This window comes from Scyliorhinus torazame, chromosome 10, assembly GCF_047496885.1.
Source record: "Scyliorhinus torazame isolate Kashiwa2021f chromosome 10, sScyTor2.1, whole genome shotgun sequence".
NCBI classification, from domain to species: domain Eukaryota; kingdom Metazoa; phylum Chordata; class Chondrichthyes; order Carcharhiniformes; family Scyliorhinidae; genus Scyliorhinus; species Scyliorhinus torazame.
The window spans coordinates 225,363,672-225,381,477 of NC_092716.1; the positions used below are offsets into that span (position 1 = coordinate 225,363,672).

The 17,806-nt window shown below is 45.0% G+C and overlaps 2 protein-coding genes across 5 annotated transcripts in view; one reads left to right on the forward strand and one right to left on the reverse strand.

Annotated features, from left to right (window-relative positions):
• The window catches only part of dennd2b (DENN domain containing 2B), a 570,638-nt gene extending 558,096 nt beyond the window's left edge, over positions 1–12,542 (reverse strand). For all 4 annotated transcript variants that reach the window (XM_072466472.1, XM_072466475.1, XM_072466473.1 and 1 more), the window contains exon 1: positions 12,047–12,542. The gene's annotated coding sequence lies outside the window, so the exon portion shown is untranslated. The remainder of the gene's footprint in view (positions 1–12,046) is intronic.
• A 19-nt stretch (positions 12,543–12,561) lies between these two features.
• akip1 (A kinase (PRKA) interacting protein 1) overlaps positions 12,562–17,806 on the forward strand; it is a 30,129-nt gene continuing 24,884 nt past the window's right edge. The window contains exon 1 of the mRNA XM_072466485.1: positions 12,562–12,705. Coding sequence (XP_072322586.1) covers positions 12,679–12,705 — 27 coding nt within the window. The 5' untranslated portion in view covers positions 12,562–12,678. The remainder of the gene's footprint in view (positions 12,706–17,806) is intronic.

Sequence of the window (17,806 nt, forward strand, 5' to 3'; positions counted from 1 at the left end):
ACAAAGTGGATGCAAGTATAAAGCTATACTAATGGGTATATTGTTTATCCACCATTGGCATGGTAGCCACTGTAAGCAAACCTTGTAAGCAATATGGGCAGTATCGCCTGTACCCAGAAATTGCCCAGCTTTTAGCCCTGTAATCAAGGCATGTGGCACCAGGGTACAATGGGAGTGCCAAAGACCAAAATAAATGGTTCAATGTGATGAGAAGCCACAAGCAGAACCCCGAGAGGTACAGTACTTTAAACAACCAAGAGCATGTACCAAACACTGTGAAGTCAAGATCCACAAAATGACTGGCCAAGCTATACAATTAGATGGTGTGGATGACCAGACCATCAACTCACAAAGTGAGTCACCATTCAGCACAGTCAACATCAAAGAATGTGTTGGTACAGCGGTATGCACAAAAGCCTTTGCCACCTTCCAGATTGTACGTCCACAGGTGCAGGGTCAGCATAACCTGAATGCTAAACAGGGCACCAGTGCCGATGCAAACATCCTTCCATCTCGCACATGCACTGAAATGCTTGTATCACAGAAATGGCAACTGATGATTCGACCAACCATTGACAAATACACCACGTACAATGGCACAGAAATTCTACCTCTGGGATCCATTACACTCAGTGTTGATAAAACAATTCACCTTGGTAATTCCAGAAATGTTATATCGTGGACACCATAGGTACAGGAGTTGTAAGGTCCTGCCCTTGATCACCATCAATGGCAACATCAAGACCATGACGAGGACCAGGGACCATATGGAGCAATTGGAAACCCTGTGTTCACACTGGGAGACGATCACCTAACTGCAATGCAGATCATCAGCCAACAGGCGACATGACACTGTTTGAACCAAATACACATACCTATTCCAAACTTGCAAACTTCATACTAAGAAACCAAAGCCAAATTGATATGTGGCAGGCAGGTGTGGACAACACTCCACAGTCACCAGGTGCCTTGGTATGTAGCTAACAAATTACCCAATCTGAACATCAGACAGAAAGTTAGAGGACAACACCCAACTGATCGCACCTGGAATCCAGCACAAATTGCCCAAAGGCAAGATTATAATAATTACAAACACCAAATGGCATGACAGTGTGATGACACAGTTGTCAAATCAGGACAATGCCATAGAAACAGCGAATACTCCTATTGTGACTGGAACACAATCTAAGATACAATACAAAGAAAGCAGTCCCATCCAGCATTGTGAAAATGTAGAGCAGCCTGCAGGAAGAGCACTATAAACAAAGCTGGGTTGATAAGCAAACCACTGATACATTTCAGAGATTTCCTCTGTGTTAAAGTACATTCAGATGCAATGTTATTTTGTGTTGCTTTCATATAATTAGTTTGATTCTTTAAGGGTAAACTTTAAGTTCGAAAAAAGGGGATGTTATGATGTGCACATACCCATAAGGTAGTGTATCTTAAACTACCGTCAATGGCTTTCCACTCCAGCAAGATATGGTATATTAGTCCCATGACTTGTTAGGCAGTCTGGAGCAGCAGTAGTAGACATTTATGGGTTATACTTAATTCCCAGTGCATATTCTCTGTATTATAAAACAGGGAGACAGTGGCATAATGTTAATGTCACTGGGCTAGTAATAACAAACAAAGAACAAAGAAATGTACAGCACAGGAACAGGCCCTTCGGCCCTCCAAGCCTGTGCTGACCATGCTGCCCGACTAAACTACAATCTTCTACACTCCCTGGGTCCGTATCCTTCTATTCCCATCCTATTCATATATTTGTCAAGATGCCCCTTAAATGTCCCTATCGTCCCTGCTTCCACTACCTCCTCCGGTAGCGAGTTCCAGGCACCCACTACCCTCTGCGTAAAAAACTTGCCTCGTACATCTACTCTAAACCTTGCCCCTCTCACCTTAAACCTATGCCCCCTAGTAATTGACCCCTCTACCCTGGGGAAAAGCCTCTGACTATCCACTCTGTCTATGCCCCTCATAATTTTGTATACCTCTATCAGGTCTCCCCTCAATCTCCTTCGTTCCAGTGAGAACAAACCGAGTTTATTCAATCGCTCCTCATAGCTAATGCCCTCCATACCAGGCAACATTCTGGTAAATCTCTTCTGCACCCTCTCTAAAGCCTCCACATCCTTCTGGTAGTGTGGCGACCAGAATTGAACACTATACTCCAAGTGTGGCCTAACTAAGGTTCTATACAGCTGCAACATGACTTGCCAATTCTTATACTCAATGCCCCGGCCAATGAAGGCAAGCATGCCGTATGCCTTCTTGACTACCTTCTCCACCTGTGTTGCCCCTTTCAATGACCTGTGGACCTGTACTCCTAGATCTCTTTGACTTTCAATACTCTTGAGGGTTCTACCATTCACTGTATATTCCCTACCTGCATTAGACCTTCCAAAATGCATTACCTCACATTTGTCCGGATTAAACTCCATCTGCCATCTCTCCGCCCAAGTCTCCAGACAATCTAAATCCTGCTGTATCCTCCGACAGTCCTCATCGCTATCCGCAATTCCACCAACCTTTGTGTCGTCTGCAAACTTACTAATCAGACCAGTTACATTTTCCTCCAAATCATTTATATATACTACAAAGAGCAAAGGTCCCAGCACTGATCCCTGTGGAACACCACTGGTCACAGTCCTCCAATTAGAAAAGCATCCCTCCATTGCTACTCTCTGCCTTCTATGGCCTAGCCAGTTCTGTATCCACCTTGCCAGCTCACCCCTGATCCCGTGTGACTTCACCTTTTGTACTAGTCTACCATGAGGGACCTTGTCAAAGGCCTTACTGAAGTCCATATAGACAACATCTACTGCCCTACCTGCATCAATCATCTTAGTGACCTCCTCGAAAAACTCTATCAAGTTAGTGAGACACGACCTCCCCTTCACAAAACCGTGCTGCCTCTCATTAATACGTCCATTTGCTTCCAAATGGGAGTAGATCCTGTCTCGAAGAATTCTCTCCAGTAATTTCCATACCACTGAAGTAAGGCTCACCGGCCTGTAGTTCCCGGGATTATCCTTGCTACCCTCCAGGGGCCCAGGCTAATTCATTTGGAACGTTAGTTCAAATCCACCACGGCAGCTGATAGGATTTAAATTCAATTAACAAACCTGAAATCTAATTTTGTAATACATAGATACGCAGAAGATAGGAGCAGGAAGAAACCTTTTGGCTCTTCGAACCTGCTCTGCCATTTATCACGATCATGGCTGATCATCCAACTCAACAGCCTAATCCTGCTTTCTCCCCATAGCCTTTGATCCCATTCTCCCCAAGTGCTATATCCAGCCGCCTCTTGAATATAGTCAAAGTTTTAGCATCAACTACTTCCTGTGGTAATGAATTCCACAGGCTTACCACTCTTTGTGTGAAGAAATGTCTCCTTATCTCTGTCTGAAATGGTTTACCCTGAATCCTCAGGCTGTGACCCCTGGGGCGTCATTCTCCGACCCCCCGCCGGGTCGGAGAATGGCCGTTGGCCGCCGTGAATCCCGCCACCGCCCCCGCCAAAGTCTCCGGTACCGGAGATTGGGCGGGGGCGGGAATCGGGCCGCGCCGGTTGGCGGGAACCCCCGCTCAATTCTCCGGCCCGAATGGGCCGAAGTCCCGCCCAGAAATTGCCTGTCCCGCCGGTGTAAATCAAAGCTGGTATTTACCGGCGGGACCAGGCGGCGTGGGCGGGCTCCGGGGTCCTGGTGGGGGCGCGGGGCGATCTGACCCCAGGGGGTGCCCCCACGGTGGCCTGGCCCGCGATCGGGGCCCACCGATCCGCGGGCGGGCCTGTGCCGTGGGGGCACTCTTTCCCTTCCGCCTCCGCCACGGTCTCCACCATGGCGGAGGCGGAAGAGACTCTCCCCACTGCGCATGCGCGGGAAACTGTCGGCGGCCGCAGACGCTCCCGCGCATGCGCCGCATTTCCGCGCCAGCTGGCGGGGCAACAAACGCCATTTCCGCCAGCTGGCGGGGCAACAAACGCCATTTCCGCCAGTTGGCGGGGCGGAAATCCCTCCGGCGCCGGCCTAGCCCCTCAATGTTGGGGCTCGGCCCCCAAAGATGCGGAGCATTCCGCACCTTTGGGCCGGCGCGATGCCCGTCTGATTGGCGCTGTTTTTGGCGCCAGTCGGCGGACATTGCGCCGTTGGGGGAGAATTTCGCCCCTGGTTCTGGACACACCCATCATCGGTAACATCTTCCCTGCATCTACCCTGTCCAGTCCTGTTAGAATTTTATAAATCTCTATGAGATCCCCCATCATTCTTCTGAACTCCAGTGAGAACAATCCCAACCGAGTCAATCTCTCCTCATATGACAGTCCCCCCATCCCTGGAATCAGTCTGGTAAACCTTCACTGCATTCCCTCGAGAGCAAGAACATCCTTCCTCAGAGAAGGAGACCAAAACTGCACATAATACTCCAAGTGTGGCCTCACCAAGGCCCTGTACAATTGCAGCAACACATCCCTGTTTCTATACTCAAAACCTCTTGCAATGAAGGCCAACATACCATTAGCCTTCTTTATCGCCTGCTGAACCTGCATGCTTACCTTCAGCGACTGGTGGACAAGGACACCCAGGTCCCGCTGCACACTGCCCTTCTCCCAATTTACAACCGTTCAGGTAGTAATCTGCCTTCCTGTTTTTGCTTCCAAAGTGAATAACCTCACACTTATCCAAATTATACTGCATCTGCCATTAGTTTGCCCACTTTCTCAACCTGTCCAGATCTTGCTGTAGGATTCCTGCATCCTCGTCACAATTCACCCTCCCACCTAATTCGGTATCATCTGCAAACTTTGAGATGTTACATTTTGTTCCCTCATCCAAATCATTAATATATATTGAAAATATCTGGGGTCCCAGCAGCGATCCCTATGGTAACCCACTGGTTACTGACTGCAAATTTGAAAAGGACACATTAATTTCTACTCTTTGTTTCATCTCTGCCAACCAGTTTTCTATCCATCTCAATACATTTCCCCCCAATCCCATGCACTTTAATTTTGCACAATAATCTCTTATGTGGGACTTTGTCAAACGCCTTCTGAAAATCCAAATATACCACATCGACTGGCTCCCCCTTGTCGACTGTACTGTTTACCTCTTCAAAGAATTCCAACAGATTTATCAAGCAGGATTTTCCCTTCATAAATCCATGCTGACTCTGACTGATCCTGCCACTGCTTTCTAAATGTTGCGCTATAAAGTCCTTGATAATGGATTCAAGCATTTTCCCCACTATCGATGTTACGCTTACTAGTCTATAATTCCCTGCTTTCCTCTCTACCTCCCTTTTTGAATATCAGAGTGACGTGAGCCACCCTCCAATATGCAGAGACAGTTCCAGAGTCTATAGAATCCCGGGAGATGACCACCAATGCATCCACTATTTCCAGAGCCACCTCCTTAAGCACTCTGGGATGCAGATTCTCAGGCCCTGGGGATTTATCCGCCTTCAATCCCATCAGTTTTCCCAGCACCATTTCTCTACTAATGTTGATCTCCCTCAATTATTCCCTCTCACTAAACCTTTCATTATCCAACATTTCTGGGATCTGATTTGTGTCCTCATTTGTTAAGACAGAACCAAAGTATGTATTCAATTGCTCAGCCATTTATTTGTCCCTGATTATGCATTCCCCTGTTTCTGTCTGTAGGGGGCCTACATTACTCTTTACCAATCTCTTTCTCTTCACATATCTGTAGAAACTCTTAGTGTCAGTCTTTATGTTCCCTGCAAGCTTCCTTTCGTACTGTACTTTCCCCTTCTTAATCAATCCCTTTGTCCTTCTTTGCTGAATTTTAAACTGCTCCCAATCATCAGACCTATTATTTTTCTTGGAAATCTGTATGCTTCTTCCTTGTATCGGATGCTATTTCTAATTTCCTTTGTAAGCCATGGATTGGCCCTCTTACCCCCTTTGCTTTTGTGCCAGACAGGAATGAACAGTTGCTGTAGTTCCTCCAATGCTTCCTTGAATGTTTGCCATTGTCTGTCCACTGTCATCCTTTTAAGTAACTCTCCCCAATCTATCAAGGCCAACACACGCCTCATATCCTCATAGTTCCCTTTATTAAGATTCAGCACCCTAGTCTCCGAATCAACTACTTCACTCTCCATCTTGATAAAAAATTCTATCATGTTATAGTCGCTCATCCCCAAGGGGTCTTGTACAGCCAGATTGGCAATGATTCCCTTCTCATTACACAGTACCCAGTCGAAGATGGCCTGCTCTCTAGTTCGTTCCTCCACATATTGGTCAAGAAAACCATCCCGTATGCACTCCAGGAATTCCTCCTCTACTGCATTGTGGCTAATTGATTTGCCCAATCTATGTGAAGATTAAAATCACCCATGGTCACCGATATTCCCTTATTACATGCATCTTTAATTTCTTGTTTAATGCCATTCCCAACCTCACCAGTGCCGTTTGGGGGTCTATACATGACACCCACTAATGTTTTTTGTCCCTTGGTATTTCTCAACTCCACCCATGCAGATTCCACATTGACAGAGCTAATATCCTTTCTCACTGTTGTGTTAATTTCCTCTTTAACCAGCAGTGCCACACCAACACCTTTTCTTTTATGTCTGTCCTTCCTAAATACTGAGAACCCTGGGACATTCAGTTCCCATCCCTGTTCACCCTGTAGCCATGTCTCCGTAATCCCAATTATATCATACCCATTTATATCTATCTGGGCAATTAGTTCATCCACTTTATTGCAAATGCTCCGTGCATTAAGGCACAGAGCCTTTAAGTTTGTCTTTTTCACAATGCTCGTCTTGCTCCCAATATTTTTCTCCACTACCCTGTTTGAATGTTGTCCTTGGTTTCGCCACCTATCACTTTTCTTATTCACGTTTCTACCTTTTGCTTTTGTCCTTGCTCCCCCTTTCTCTGACTCCTTGCGTAGGTTCCCATCCCCCTGGCATATTAGTTTAAACCCTCCCCAACCGCTCTAGCAAATAGCCCCCCTAGGACATCAGTTCCAGTCCTGCCCAGGTGTAACCCGTCCAATTTGTACAGGTCCCACCTCCCCCAGAACCAGTCCCAATGCCCCAGGAATCTGAAACCCTCCCCCTGACACCATCTCTTCAGCCACGTATTCATCCTATATATCCTGTCATTTCCACTAATGGTAACCATTAATCAATGGTAATGGTAACCATTGCCGATTGTTACAAAAATAATCTGGTTCGCTAATGTCTTTTAGGGAAGGATAGCTACCATAATTACCTGGTCTTACCTTCATGTGACTCCAGCCCCACAGAAATGGGTTTACTGTTAACTGTGTTAAAGCCACTTGGTTCAAGGGCAATTAGGGATAGGCAACAAATGCTGGCCTTGCCATCAATGTCCCCCACATCTCATAGAATCATAGAATCCCTACAATGTAGAATGAGGCCATTTGGCCCATCGAGTCTGCACCAACGCTCTGAAAGAGCACTCCACCCAAGCCTACCCCTAACCTAACATACACATTTTGGACACAAAGGGGCAATTTAACATGGCAAATCCACCTAACCTGCACATCTTTGGACTCATGAAAGAAAAAAAGTAGTTTTATCTTCAAATAAAGAGCTCATTATCATTTGACCAATCCTTGTGAGATTGGGCAGCACGGAGTCATAGTGGTTAGCACTATGGCTTCACAGCGTCATGGTCCCAGGTTCGATTCCCGCTTGGGTCACTGTTTGTGCGGAGTCTGCACGTTCTCCCCGTGTCTGCATGGGATTCCTCCGGGTGCTCCGGTTTCCTCCCACAGTCCAAAGATGTGCAGGTTAGGTGTGACCATGCTAAATTGTCCTTAGGTTAGATGGGGTTGCAGGGTTATGGGGAAAGGGTGGAGGTATGAGGTTAAGTAGGGTGCTCTTTCCAAGAGCCGGTGCAGACTTGATGGGCCAAATGGCCTCCTTCTGCACTGTAAGTTCTGTGATACATTTACACCAAAGAAAATAACTTATATTCCTTTACATAACAAGCCCGTTGTCTGTGACATACTAATCTGCATTTTATCCTGTCTCTGTAGCACACCTCATACATATGTAATTCTATTTTGTTAATACAATTTAACCAGCATGTTATTCTGTCTCTGTAATATACTGCAAGCTACGTGTTATAGAGGGTATATATAATGCACTCCATTTATTATTCTGTCTTTGTAACATATTCTAGTCTGTATGTTGGCCTATGTTTAATACATTCCAACCCCCTGTCTATCACTCACTACAGTATGTGCCCCATTGTCCCGCTGTAGTGTTCTCCAGGTTGTGTTAATCCTGTCTGTGTAACATACTCCAGCCTCCTGGCTGTTATCCTGTCTTTCTAACAGGCTCCAGCTTGTCCACTAATGCTGTGTTTGTAACACACACACCGGTGTTGTTAACCTCTCCCAAACACACAGCAATCTACCTTCTATTCTCTCGCTCCAATGTGTTGGAGTATGTTTCCCTGAATGTAACAGATTCCAGACTCCGTATTTTCTTGGACATAACATCCTCCTGCATATGAGCTGACATTATTCTCCAGTGATGATATTGCAACATTCTCTCAGTCTTAATGCAGATGCAGCTCCTCAATTATATAACCATATTGAGACGAATGCAGGTAGAAAAACAGTGGCAGCAAAACAGCAAAATAACAGGATAATCTTTGGCCTGTAAATTACTGAAATATTACTTTCATTGCTTATCATGTCATGGTGCCTAAACTACAATTAGATGTAATTCTATTTTAAATAACAATAGAAGGAAAGCATTAAAAGCCTTCAGCTGATTGTCTTGGACTTTAAAAACTGAAATATTAATATATTTTTAAATTCCAAATGATATGGATAGAATGTGCCACAGCCAGCCACATTAGGACTAATGTCTCCATTTACCATGATCAGCCATGCTTTAAGAATAAATGTCTCCATTTGTGATTTATTCAGTCAGCTTCACTATGTAAAGATAATTTTTATATTGCATGGCTCACCCCAGCTATGTGTTTATATCTTCACACATGATGTCATAAAACCCTTAAATTGATTGCAGGTAATACATTAAGCCTGCAATTTAAGTAGGTACAGGTGAAGCTTTAAGTGTATGAAGTTCGGGACAAGGTAGGAGATATTTTATCCATGATAAAACCGTGCAATTAACAAGGAAATGGATGGGTGATGGGGAAAATTCAAAGTTTCAAAAATCTGCCATTGCCACAAGCTCTTGAAGGATATAATCTCCCGCAATGAATTCACATTCTGTACCTTCCCACAACTTTCTATCCAATCTGTGGGAAAGTAATTTTGTACCCAAACCTGACATTATCTCTGGACATGTGGTCAGTATCTATAATTTAACTAAGGGGTTCAGATTGTTTATAAATAGAATAAGGAACTTCAGAGAGCACTAAGGCAGTGATCTAATTGATTTCAACAGTTTGTACGAAGAATAATTATAAAGACAGTGGTCTATAATGTGAATAAGAGATATGTAAGACCATTTATAAGGCATTAATTTAATTGAGTTCAATGGTTTATACAATGAATAAAAGACCTTAAAGAGTGATTTTAAGAGAATTGTCTCATTGTGACGTTTGGGTGGCCTATATTTTGATGAAGAGGCATGTGAGGGCATTTGTAAGGCTGTAGTTTAATTGAAGAATTCAATGGTTTATACTGAGAATAATGGATCTTTGAATGTGGTAAGACAATAGTTTAATTGAATAGTTTGGATAGTTTATATTGAGAATATGAACTATGTGAGGGAATTTATAAAGTGGTAATCTAATCAAGGCATTCAGATGGCTGTATTGAGAATAAAGGATAGGGAAAAAAGCTGAAATCTAATCCAAGGGCTGAGATGGTTTATATTGAGAATAAGAGAAAACTAACAGCAATTGTAAAGCGGTAACCTTGTTGAATGATTAAGATCACATGATTGTTGATGAGGGTTGCTCAGTTTATATTTTTGTTTCAGATTAGAAATAAATCACTGCCTAAATAATCCTACTCCAGTGTATCTGTTAATCTTTATGTCTGTATTACACCCTATACACATGATGGAATGATTATGTTCTAGGTCTCTAGCAGTACACTTTTGCTGTGGGCACTGATGGCTAGTCCAAATACTTTTGTTGAGAAAGTAACAACATTCACACAAAGATTTTAAAATGTTACATAATTACTGTGAGCATATGGTTCTAATCCAGTTTTATTAATCGGAAATAAAGACAGCAGTTTATCAGTAATTATTATACAGCAATACCATTGGTACATATTATGTATTATATAAGTCTCTTTTTGAGCTGTACATACTCTGAAAGAAATGACTCTAATATGTTCTGTATATAGTACAGAGTAATAGATGTCCAGGAAGTGATTTGACCCGTGTTCAATTGCCATTATGATCTTGTAATCCTTCCCATGAACTCATCCTATTTTAAATTCTAAATATTGCAAAGTGGATGAAAGTAGTCTAATATTTTCACTCTATTTTTCTGGTTATGGGTGTTGGATATTCAAGCCAGCGTACATTATTCAGTCGATGAGCTGATGATGATATTAATGTTTATTAAAATTATGGTTAAAATCAGCCAAGGCTCAGTGATCCATAATCTATTATTAATTGCCAAGAAACACAGTTGATACATTAGGGTGAATTTTGGAAGTTCTGCATAATCAGCGGGGCCCAGTCTATAACCAAAGCATATCAAATAATCACTGCTCAATTAGCTTTAGCAACAGCGACCAGCGCCTACGAGCACACTTTTCCTCACTATCTGTCTTAATACGATATCATTAGAATGGCAACCTGAAATCCAGAAAGTGCCATATAAATGTTAATCATCAACTCATCAGATATGCGCCATTATCATATGTGTCTCCATCCTTTTTTTGCAATATTATGAAATTAGAGGGAACCTGCACTGTCGTGTCTCTCTGTAATATTGTTCCCTCCCGTAAACAGTGCCAAGCGCCCCCCCACCCCCCACCCCCCACCCCCCCCCCCCCCCCCCTCCACCACATTATCATTAGGTTCACTCTGTTTGGCTGCAAATCCATAATATCGACCCTCTCCTGTTAACACCAAGGTGCAGCTCTCCTTGTTGGTGTGTGCGCTGCAATGTCACCCCTCAGGTGGCAAGTTCCCTGCAAAACTACCCTCTCAAAATCTAGTTACCACAAGTCCTAGGAAGCTCATACCAGATGATAAAGGCCATCATGGCAGGAAATTACGGCCAATTCTGTCTTCAAATGAAAAGCTGCTGAGGGGGCATGTCACCTTTGTGACATCAATAACAGGAGCTACACACCCACTACACACCCTCTGAAGGATGGTGGTTTGATTATTATTGAGGTCGTCTTTCCATCAAATCTTCCATTTCGGGTGCAGAAATTACAGTGCCTTGCCGGTTACAGCATTTGGAAAATGTAAATTGCCCAGGCAATGCTGTGCAATTATATTCACAGGACATGCTGAGAAACACACATATCACACACACATAACACACTGATACATACATAATGCAGACAAAATATACACACACACAATACACTGACAACAGATACACACACAACACACTGACAACACACACACACTAACACAACACATACACACACTGACAACATACACACACAACATACTGACACAACATATACACACATAATGCACTCACACACTCTGACAACATATACACACACAACACACTAACACAACATATACGCACATAACACACTGACAACATATACACACACAGAACACACTGGCACACCATATACACACACAACACACTGACAACATATACAAACACAGCACACCGACAACATACACACATGATGTGGAGATGCCAGCGTTGGACTGGGGTGAGCACAGTAAGAAGTCTTACAACACCAGGTTAAAGTCCAACAGGTTTGACACACACACACCACACTGACACAACATATGCACACACATATATAATGCACTCACATAATTAAGAAATAACACATTCAGACATTTCCGCGTAAAGATACCAGACAAACTGTGAGGCTCGCGGACTCACCCCGGTAACTGATAATCTGACTCTCGCCTCCTGTGATCCTCTCTTCCCTCCAAAGTTATTTAACTCGGTGACTGCATCGCGTTTCCCGTTTGTGGAAATCAAACTCGTCCAGTTGTCCTGGTCAGTGAATCGCGCCGCGATCCCAGGTACTCCGTTCCAAGCGGGACAGGAAGGATGGAAACAGGGAAAGAGCTGAAATAATATCACTCTGGGTGACAACAACACGTCCAAAGCTTTAAGGGGGAAACTTATCCAAAAATAAACTTGCACCAAATAAAGTGTCACATTTGGAACAAAGCAGCTCCCAGCACGTGTCCAGGTCCAGGCAGGGATAAATGTGGAATTCGCTCCTTACCGTGCATTGTAACAAAAGGCTGAAATCCTGGAGGAAATGTGTTCTCTTTTTTTTAAGTGAAATGTGTTCTCTTTCTTTAAGTTGGTCGCGGATAGACACCCAAATCTGTTCGGCAGGGCTTTTCTTTTTGAGGGATTGGGAAAGACTCCGGAAGCGGTGACGGAGCTCCTGTTATTGATGTGAAATTTCAATCGGGATAAAGTCTGGAGCGCAATGACCGGGAGGGCTGTTCAGATCTCATCCCAGTATAAGGGGGAGTCAATCAACCGAATAAAAAATGCTCCCTGTAGCTCTCGATAGGAAGGTGAGAGCCGAGGAGGCTTCAACAATATCCATATTTCCTGATTGAGATGGGGGGGGGGGGGTTGAGGCAGGGGTTTGCATGCAGCCTGTAATGTAATATATTGTGTGTCCATCGTGCACAAAGAACATCTCTCCAAAATCCAGTGTTGACAATCAGATGCTAAAATCAACGGGGTTTGAACTCACCTAAGGAGTAGGCAGTAATTGCGATTATCCATAGAATCCCTACAGTGCCATTCGGCCCATCGGGTCTGCACTGACCCTCCGAAAGTGCACCCTATCTAGGCTCACTCCCCCACCCTATCCTCACACCTCACCTAACCTGCACATTTTTGGACTCTAAGGAGCAATTTAACGTGGCCAGTCCACATAACCTACACATTTTTGAATTAGATTAATATGGAATCGTTACAGAGACTGACCAGATTATTGATCATCAATTCTTTGTGAAAATACCTGAAGGGTTAAAATGTATATTAAGTCCAGTTATCAATGAAATGTCTTTGTTTTCAAAGAGACTATTTTACTGGGCAATGCATGTTCTGCGTGCAAGCTAGTCATCATTCGAGCAATATGTTTGTATTTTAGAAAAACTTTTCAAAAACGTTAAACTTTAAAAAACTACTTTGGTTAATAATGATTCTGTATGTTTCCGTTGCCATGACTGTCGTCCCTGCGTTAGGCAGAAACTGCAGGAATGTCCATGTCCCCTGTGCCTGGGACTCCCAGATATTCCAAACCAAAATCGCACCAGGAGAGTGTGGTGAGGGCGCCACTCTGTGGTCAGGCTGGGCAGCTGAAGCAGTTCTGGAGAAGGGCCCAGTAACGCAACTCTCTCTCTCTCCACAGATGCTGCCAGACCCTCTGAGTTTATCCAACATTTTCTGTTTTTGTTTCAGAAAGAATACGCCTTCCCTCCTCCCACCGCACACACAAAAACAGCCTTCCCATGGAATAATTGTCAGATGTTCTCATTATTATCATGTAATTTGTCCCTGTCATTTTCTCAGCCGACTGCTTCTTTGATTGAATCATAGTTAAACTGATTTGTACTCTCGGAACATTGCAATATGTGTAATTGTTGCGCGTTAGTTATCTTGATCGATTGTAACTTGAAATGTTTGAAATTACTGTTCAATGCTGTTTCATTTATCCATAAATATTGTATTGAATGTAACAATTTGTAATTGAATTCCATTGCACAGTCCATTCCCAAGGCAGTGTTCGGGGAAGTCTTTGGGAAGGATATGAAGGAACAGCAATATATGTGTGTGGCTCGGAGAGAAATGTGGAAGTTATCTTGTTTTTGTGCTTCTTTATAGTATAGGTCACAGGGAGGGGAGGGAGGGAGGTCGCCTCAAGGTAATAGTGGTGAGTTGCACCTGTGATGGGAACATGATAGTGGTGGCGGGTGATCTGGCTTTATGTGGGGCGGCACGGCGACATAGCTCCAAGGACCAAGTTCAATTCCAGCCTTGAGTGACTGTGTGGAATTTGCACGTTCTCCCTACCTGCATAGGTTTCCTCTGGGTGCTGCGGTTTCCTCACATAGTCCAAAGATGTACAGGTTATGTGGGTTGGCTCCGCTAAATTTCCCCTTAGTGGGTGTTCGCGAACGGAGTGGCCACAGCAAAGATCGCGGCTTTCTTCGGGGATTTTCCCAGCGGGTTTTTAAAAAATTAAAGTCCCGCAAAATCGGCCCTGCCTCCCTCGCCCTGCCCAGGCGCCAAAGCTCCATTCCACAGAGCTGAAGAGAAGAAAAAAAGAGGAGAGACTGGTCGCGGCGTGCTGCACGTGGAGGAGGAGTGGGGATCACAACAAGAAACAGCCTGAAAGTCGGAACACGGAGAGGATAAGACAAAAAAATAAATAATTTTTATTCAACTATTTTTTTTCCTCTCCTGAAAATTTTAAAAACTTTTTTTTTTAAACTTTATGGAAAAAAATTCCTTTTTATGAAAAAAAAAATCGTTTTTAAAAGGGGAAAAGTCCTTGAGGTTTTTTCTTTGGGGGGGAAAAAAAGAATTCCTTTTTCGCACCAGAACCAAAGGAAAAAACGAGAAAGGCACATAACAGACATATGTCTGCAAATAATAATAAATCGGGGGGGGGGTTGGCGAGATGTAAGAAGGAGCAGCAGCAAAGGCGAAGGAAAAAGGCAGGAGCTGCGGCCGCGCAGGCAGACGACCCCACGGAGAGAGATGGAGGTTCAGGTGAACCAGGAAGCGGAAAAGGTGGCAAGCCGAGCAGTGGAGCAGGAACAGGATGCAGCGACCATTCCCCCCCCCCCCCCCCCCCACAACCCCCCCGCACAGGGGGAGGAATAGAGAAGCGTGCTGAAAACGGAAATAAATGCCATAAAGGAGGAGATAAAAACAGAGATAAATACCATAAGGGAGGCACTCAGGATGGAGCTCCACGCAATGATGAAGGAGATGCTGGCGGAGACAACGGACAAAATGCAGCGAACCATCGATGGCCTGGAAAGGAAGGTGGAGGCGCAGGAGAAAACGATTCAGGAGTTGGAGAGGGCCGCCACGGACCAGAGCGACAGGATGGTAACTCAGGAAACCGAGGTGAAAAGGCTGGTAACGACCCAGGGGAGCCTAAGTGGGAAAGTTGAGGACCAGGAAAATAGGTCCAGACGGCAGAATGTTAAAATGGTGGGTCTGCCAGAGGGGATGGAGGGCAGAGACACCCAGCAGGCTACATCACCCAAATGCTGGGCAAGCTAGTGGGAAGGGAGAAATTTCCAAACCCCCCAGAAATTGACAGGGTGCACAGGTCGCTCCGACCCAGGCCCGAAGCCGGGGAGCAGCCCAGAGCGATTATCGTGAAGCTGCACAGGTTCCAAGACAGGGAGGAAATCTAAAACTTGGCCCGGCAGACAAAATCGAGCATGTGGGAAGGGAAGATCATAAGGGTGTGCCAGGACATTGGGGCGGACCTGGCCAAAAGAAGGGCTCAACAGAGCCAAATCAGCACTCTACAAAAGTAATGTGAAATTTGGGATGTTATTCCCGGCCAAACTCTGGGTAACATTTGAGGAGAGGGAGCTGTTTTTTAACACCCCAGCGGCAGCTGAGGAGTTTGTTAGAGTGAACAAACTGGGGGAGGGACAGCCGCAACGGCCATCATGACAGCAACGGGTTGGTAGAAATCCTGCTGCATGGTGTGTCGTCTATCCTGACTGACTCAGGAGTAGAGGCCGGACAAGGAGTGTTCGTGAGCCTGACCTTTTGCAAGATGTAGGAGGCGAGTTCCCAATTGAGTTTGAAAATTGGCTGCCATGCTTGAGCAATCATAATTTGGAGGCTGGGCACATCAGGTTTGAAGAAGCACATTGTATCCAGTCTTTGAAGCCTGAGGTCAGTTGGGGGTCCCTGATCAGTGGTCTGATATTATCCTGTTCTCGATGCTCGATGTGAGGGGTTGGAGGTGGCTGGCTGTGTCGTGTCATCTCCACCCCGACTCTAAACGGCGCCTACCTTCCTAGGTGACTGACCATCGGGATGACGGCATGGCAGGGGTGCTTGTTCGATGGAATGTGCCGTGGGGGCACTCTTTCCCTTCCGCCTCCGCCACGGCCTCCACCATGGCGGAGGCGGAAGAGACTCTCCCCACTGTGCATGCGCGGGAAACTGTTGGCCGCCGCTGACGCTCCCGCACATGCGCCGCATTTCCGTGCCAGCTGGCGGGGCACCAAACGCCATTTCCGCCAGCTGGCGGGGCGGAAATCCCTCCGTCGTCGGCCTAGCCCCTCAATGTTGGGGCTCGGCCCCCAAAGATGCGGAGCATTCCGCACCTTTGGGCCGGCGCGATGCCCGTCTGATTGGCGCCGTTTTTGGCGCCAGTCGGCGGACATCGCGCCGTTGGGGGAGAATTTCGCCCCAGGTCTCTTAGCTGGATCCTGGTCCTCTTTTATCCTGTGACCTTTGGCTCCACATAGTTTTCCTTTTTTTTAACACTGTTTCGATTAGGTTGTTGGGAGGCACTGACCATAATCCAAATGAACAGCTGCTGGTCTTCTCTCTATCAACATGTGAAATGATGATCCCTCTGTTCTGTGCTGGAGGTTGGGGTTATGATGCGTTGTGTGGTATATGTATAACATCCTTTTAGAACTGGGTTCTCGTGGATTTTCTTTGTAATTTTCTTTTTTTGTTATGATGGTTATAAAGGATCCGTGATTGGTTGCTTCAGGGGTACAGACGGGTCTGGAATGTGAGGAGAGGAGGTTGAGGTGTGTCATTGGTGCCTCCGGTGCTGCTGGAGTGGAGGAGGATATATACTGGTGCGCGCCCGAACATGGCGCAAAAAACCTATCCTGAACTCTCGTGGTCATTGCCAGCAATCGCTGCGTGGGAAGGTGTGCACCGTTTTACCACGCTTTCATGGCAATCTCCTGTTTGTCCCTTGTTCTCTGGTAGTGCGTATGGAGGCGCCAAGTTGAGTCTAATGGTTGTATTGAGCCAGCTATATTGCTGTTCTCCTGTTCCCATCTGTATCCATGTATATTGAGACTTTTATTTTCTTGCTGAGCTATACCATTCCTGTGGTTTTGTTGCGTTATTTGTTAAAATGTGAAACTTCAATAAATATACCTCTTTTTTAACAATTAGTCCGGATGCCATATTTAATGTCCATCCTGTCTCAACTGGGACGTGCCTGCCCCTGAGCAAAAATGATGTGAATTCTATTTCATTTTATTTTTTTTCTCTAATGTGGCCTGAGGGAAGGAACGACAGGAAATGTAGAAGTATACAGTGTCATGTGAGAGTACCTTTAAGAAATTAGTGTTTATAAATGGGTGTGTATATAAATATCTGTAGTGAGAGTACCTTTAAGAAATGGGTGTTTACTACTGCCGTGATGTCAGAGAGTGGGTGGAGCTGGGCTGTCTGTCAGCTTTTTACTTTCATTTTTGAGCAGGCTGCAGGGTGTGTTTTAGTTTCATTTTCAGTGTTGGAGCTGAAGCCAGACAAAGCAGGTGTACTGTTGATCTCTCTGCCATAAAAGACTATCTCTTGATCATTTGGTGAATTCAGAATTATAAATGTTCTCAGTAGTGAATGTAAACCTAATATGCTTCTGTCAAAAGG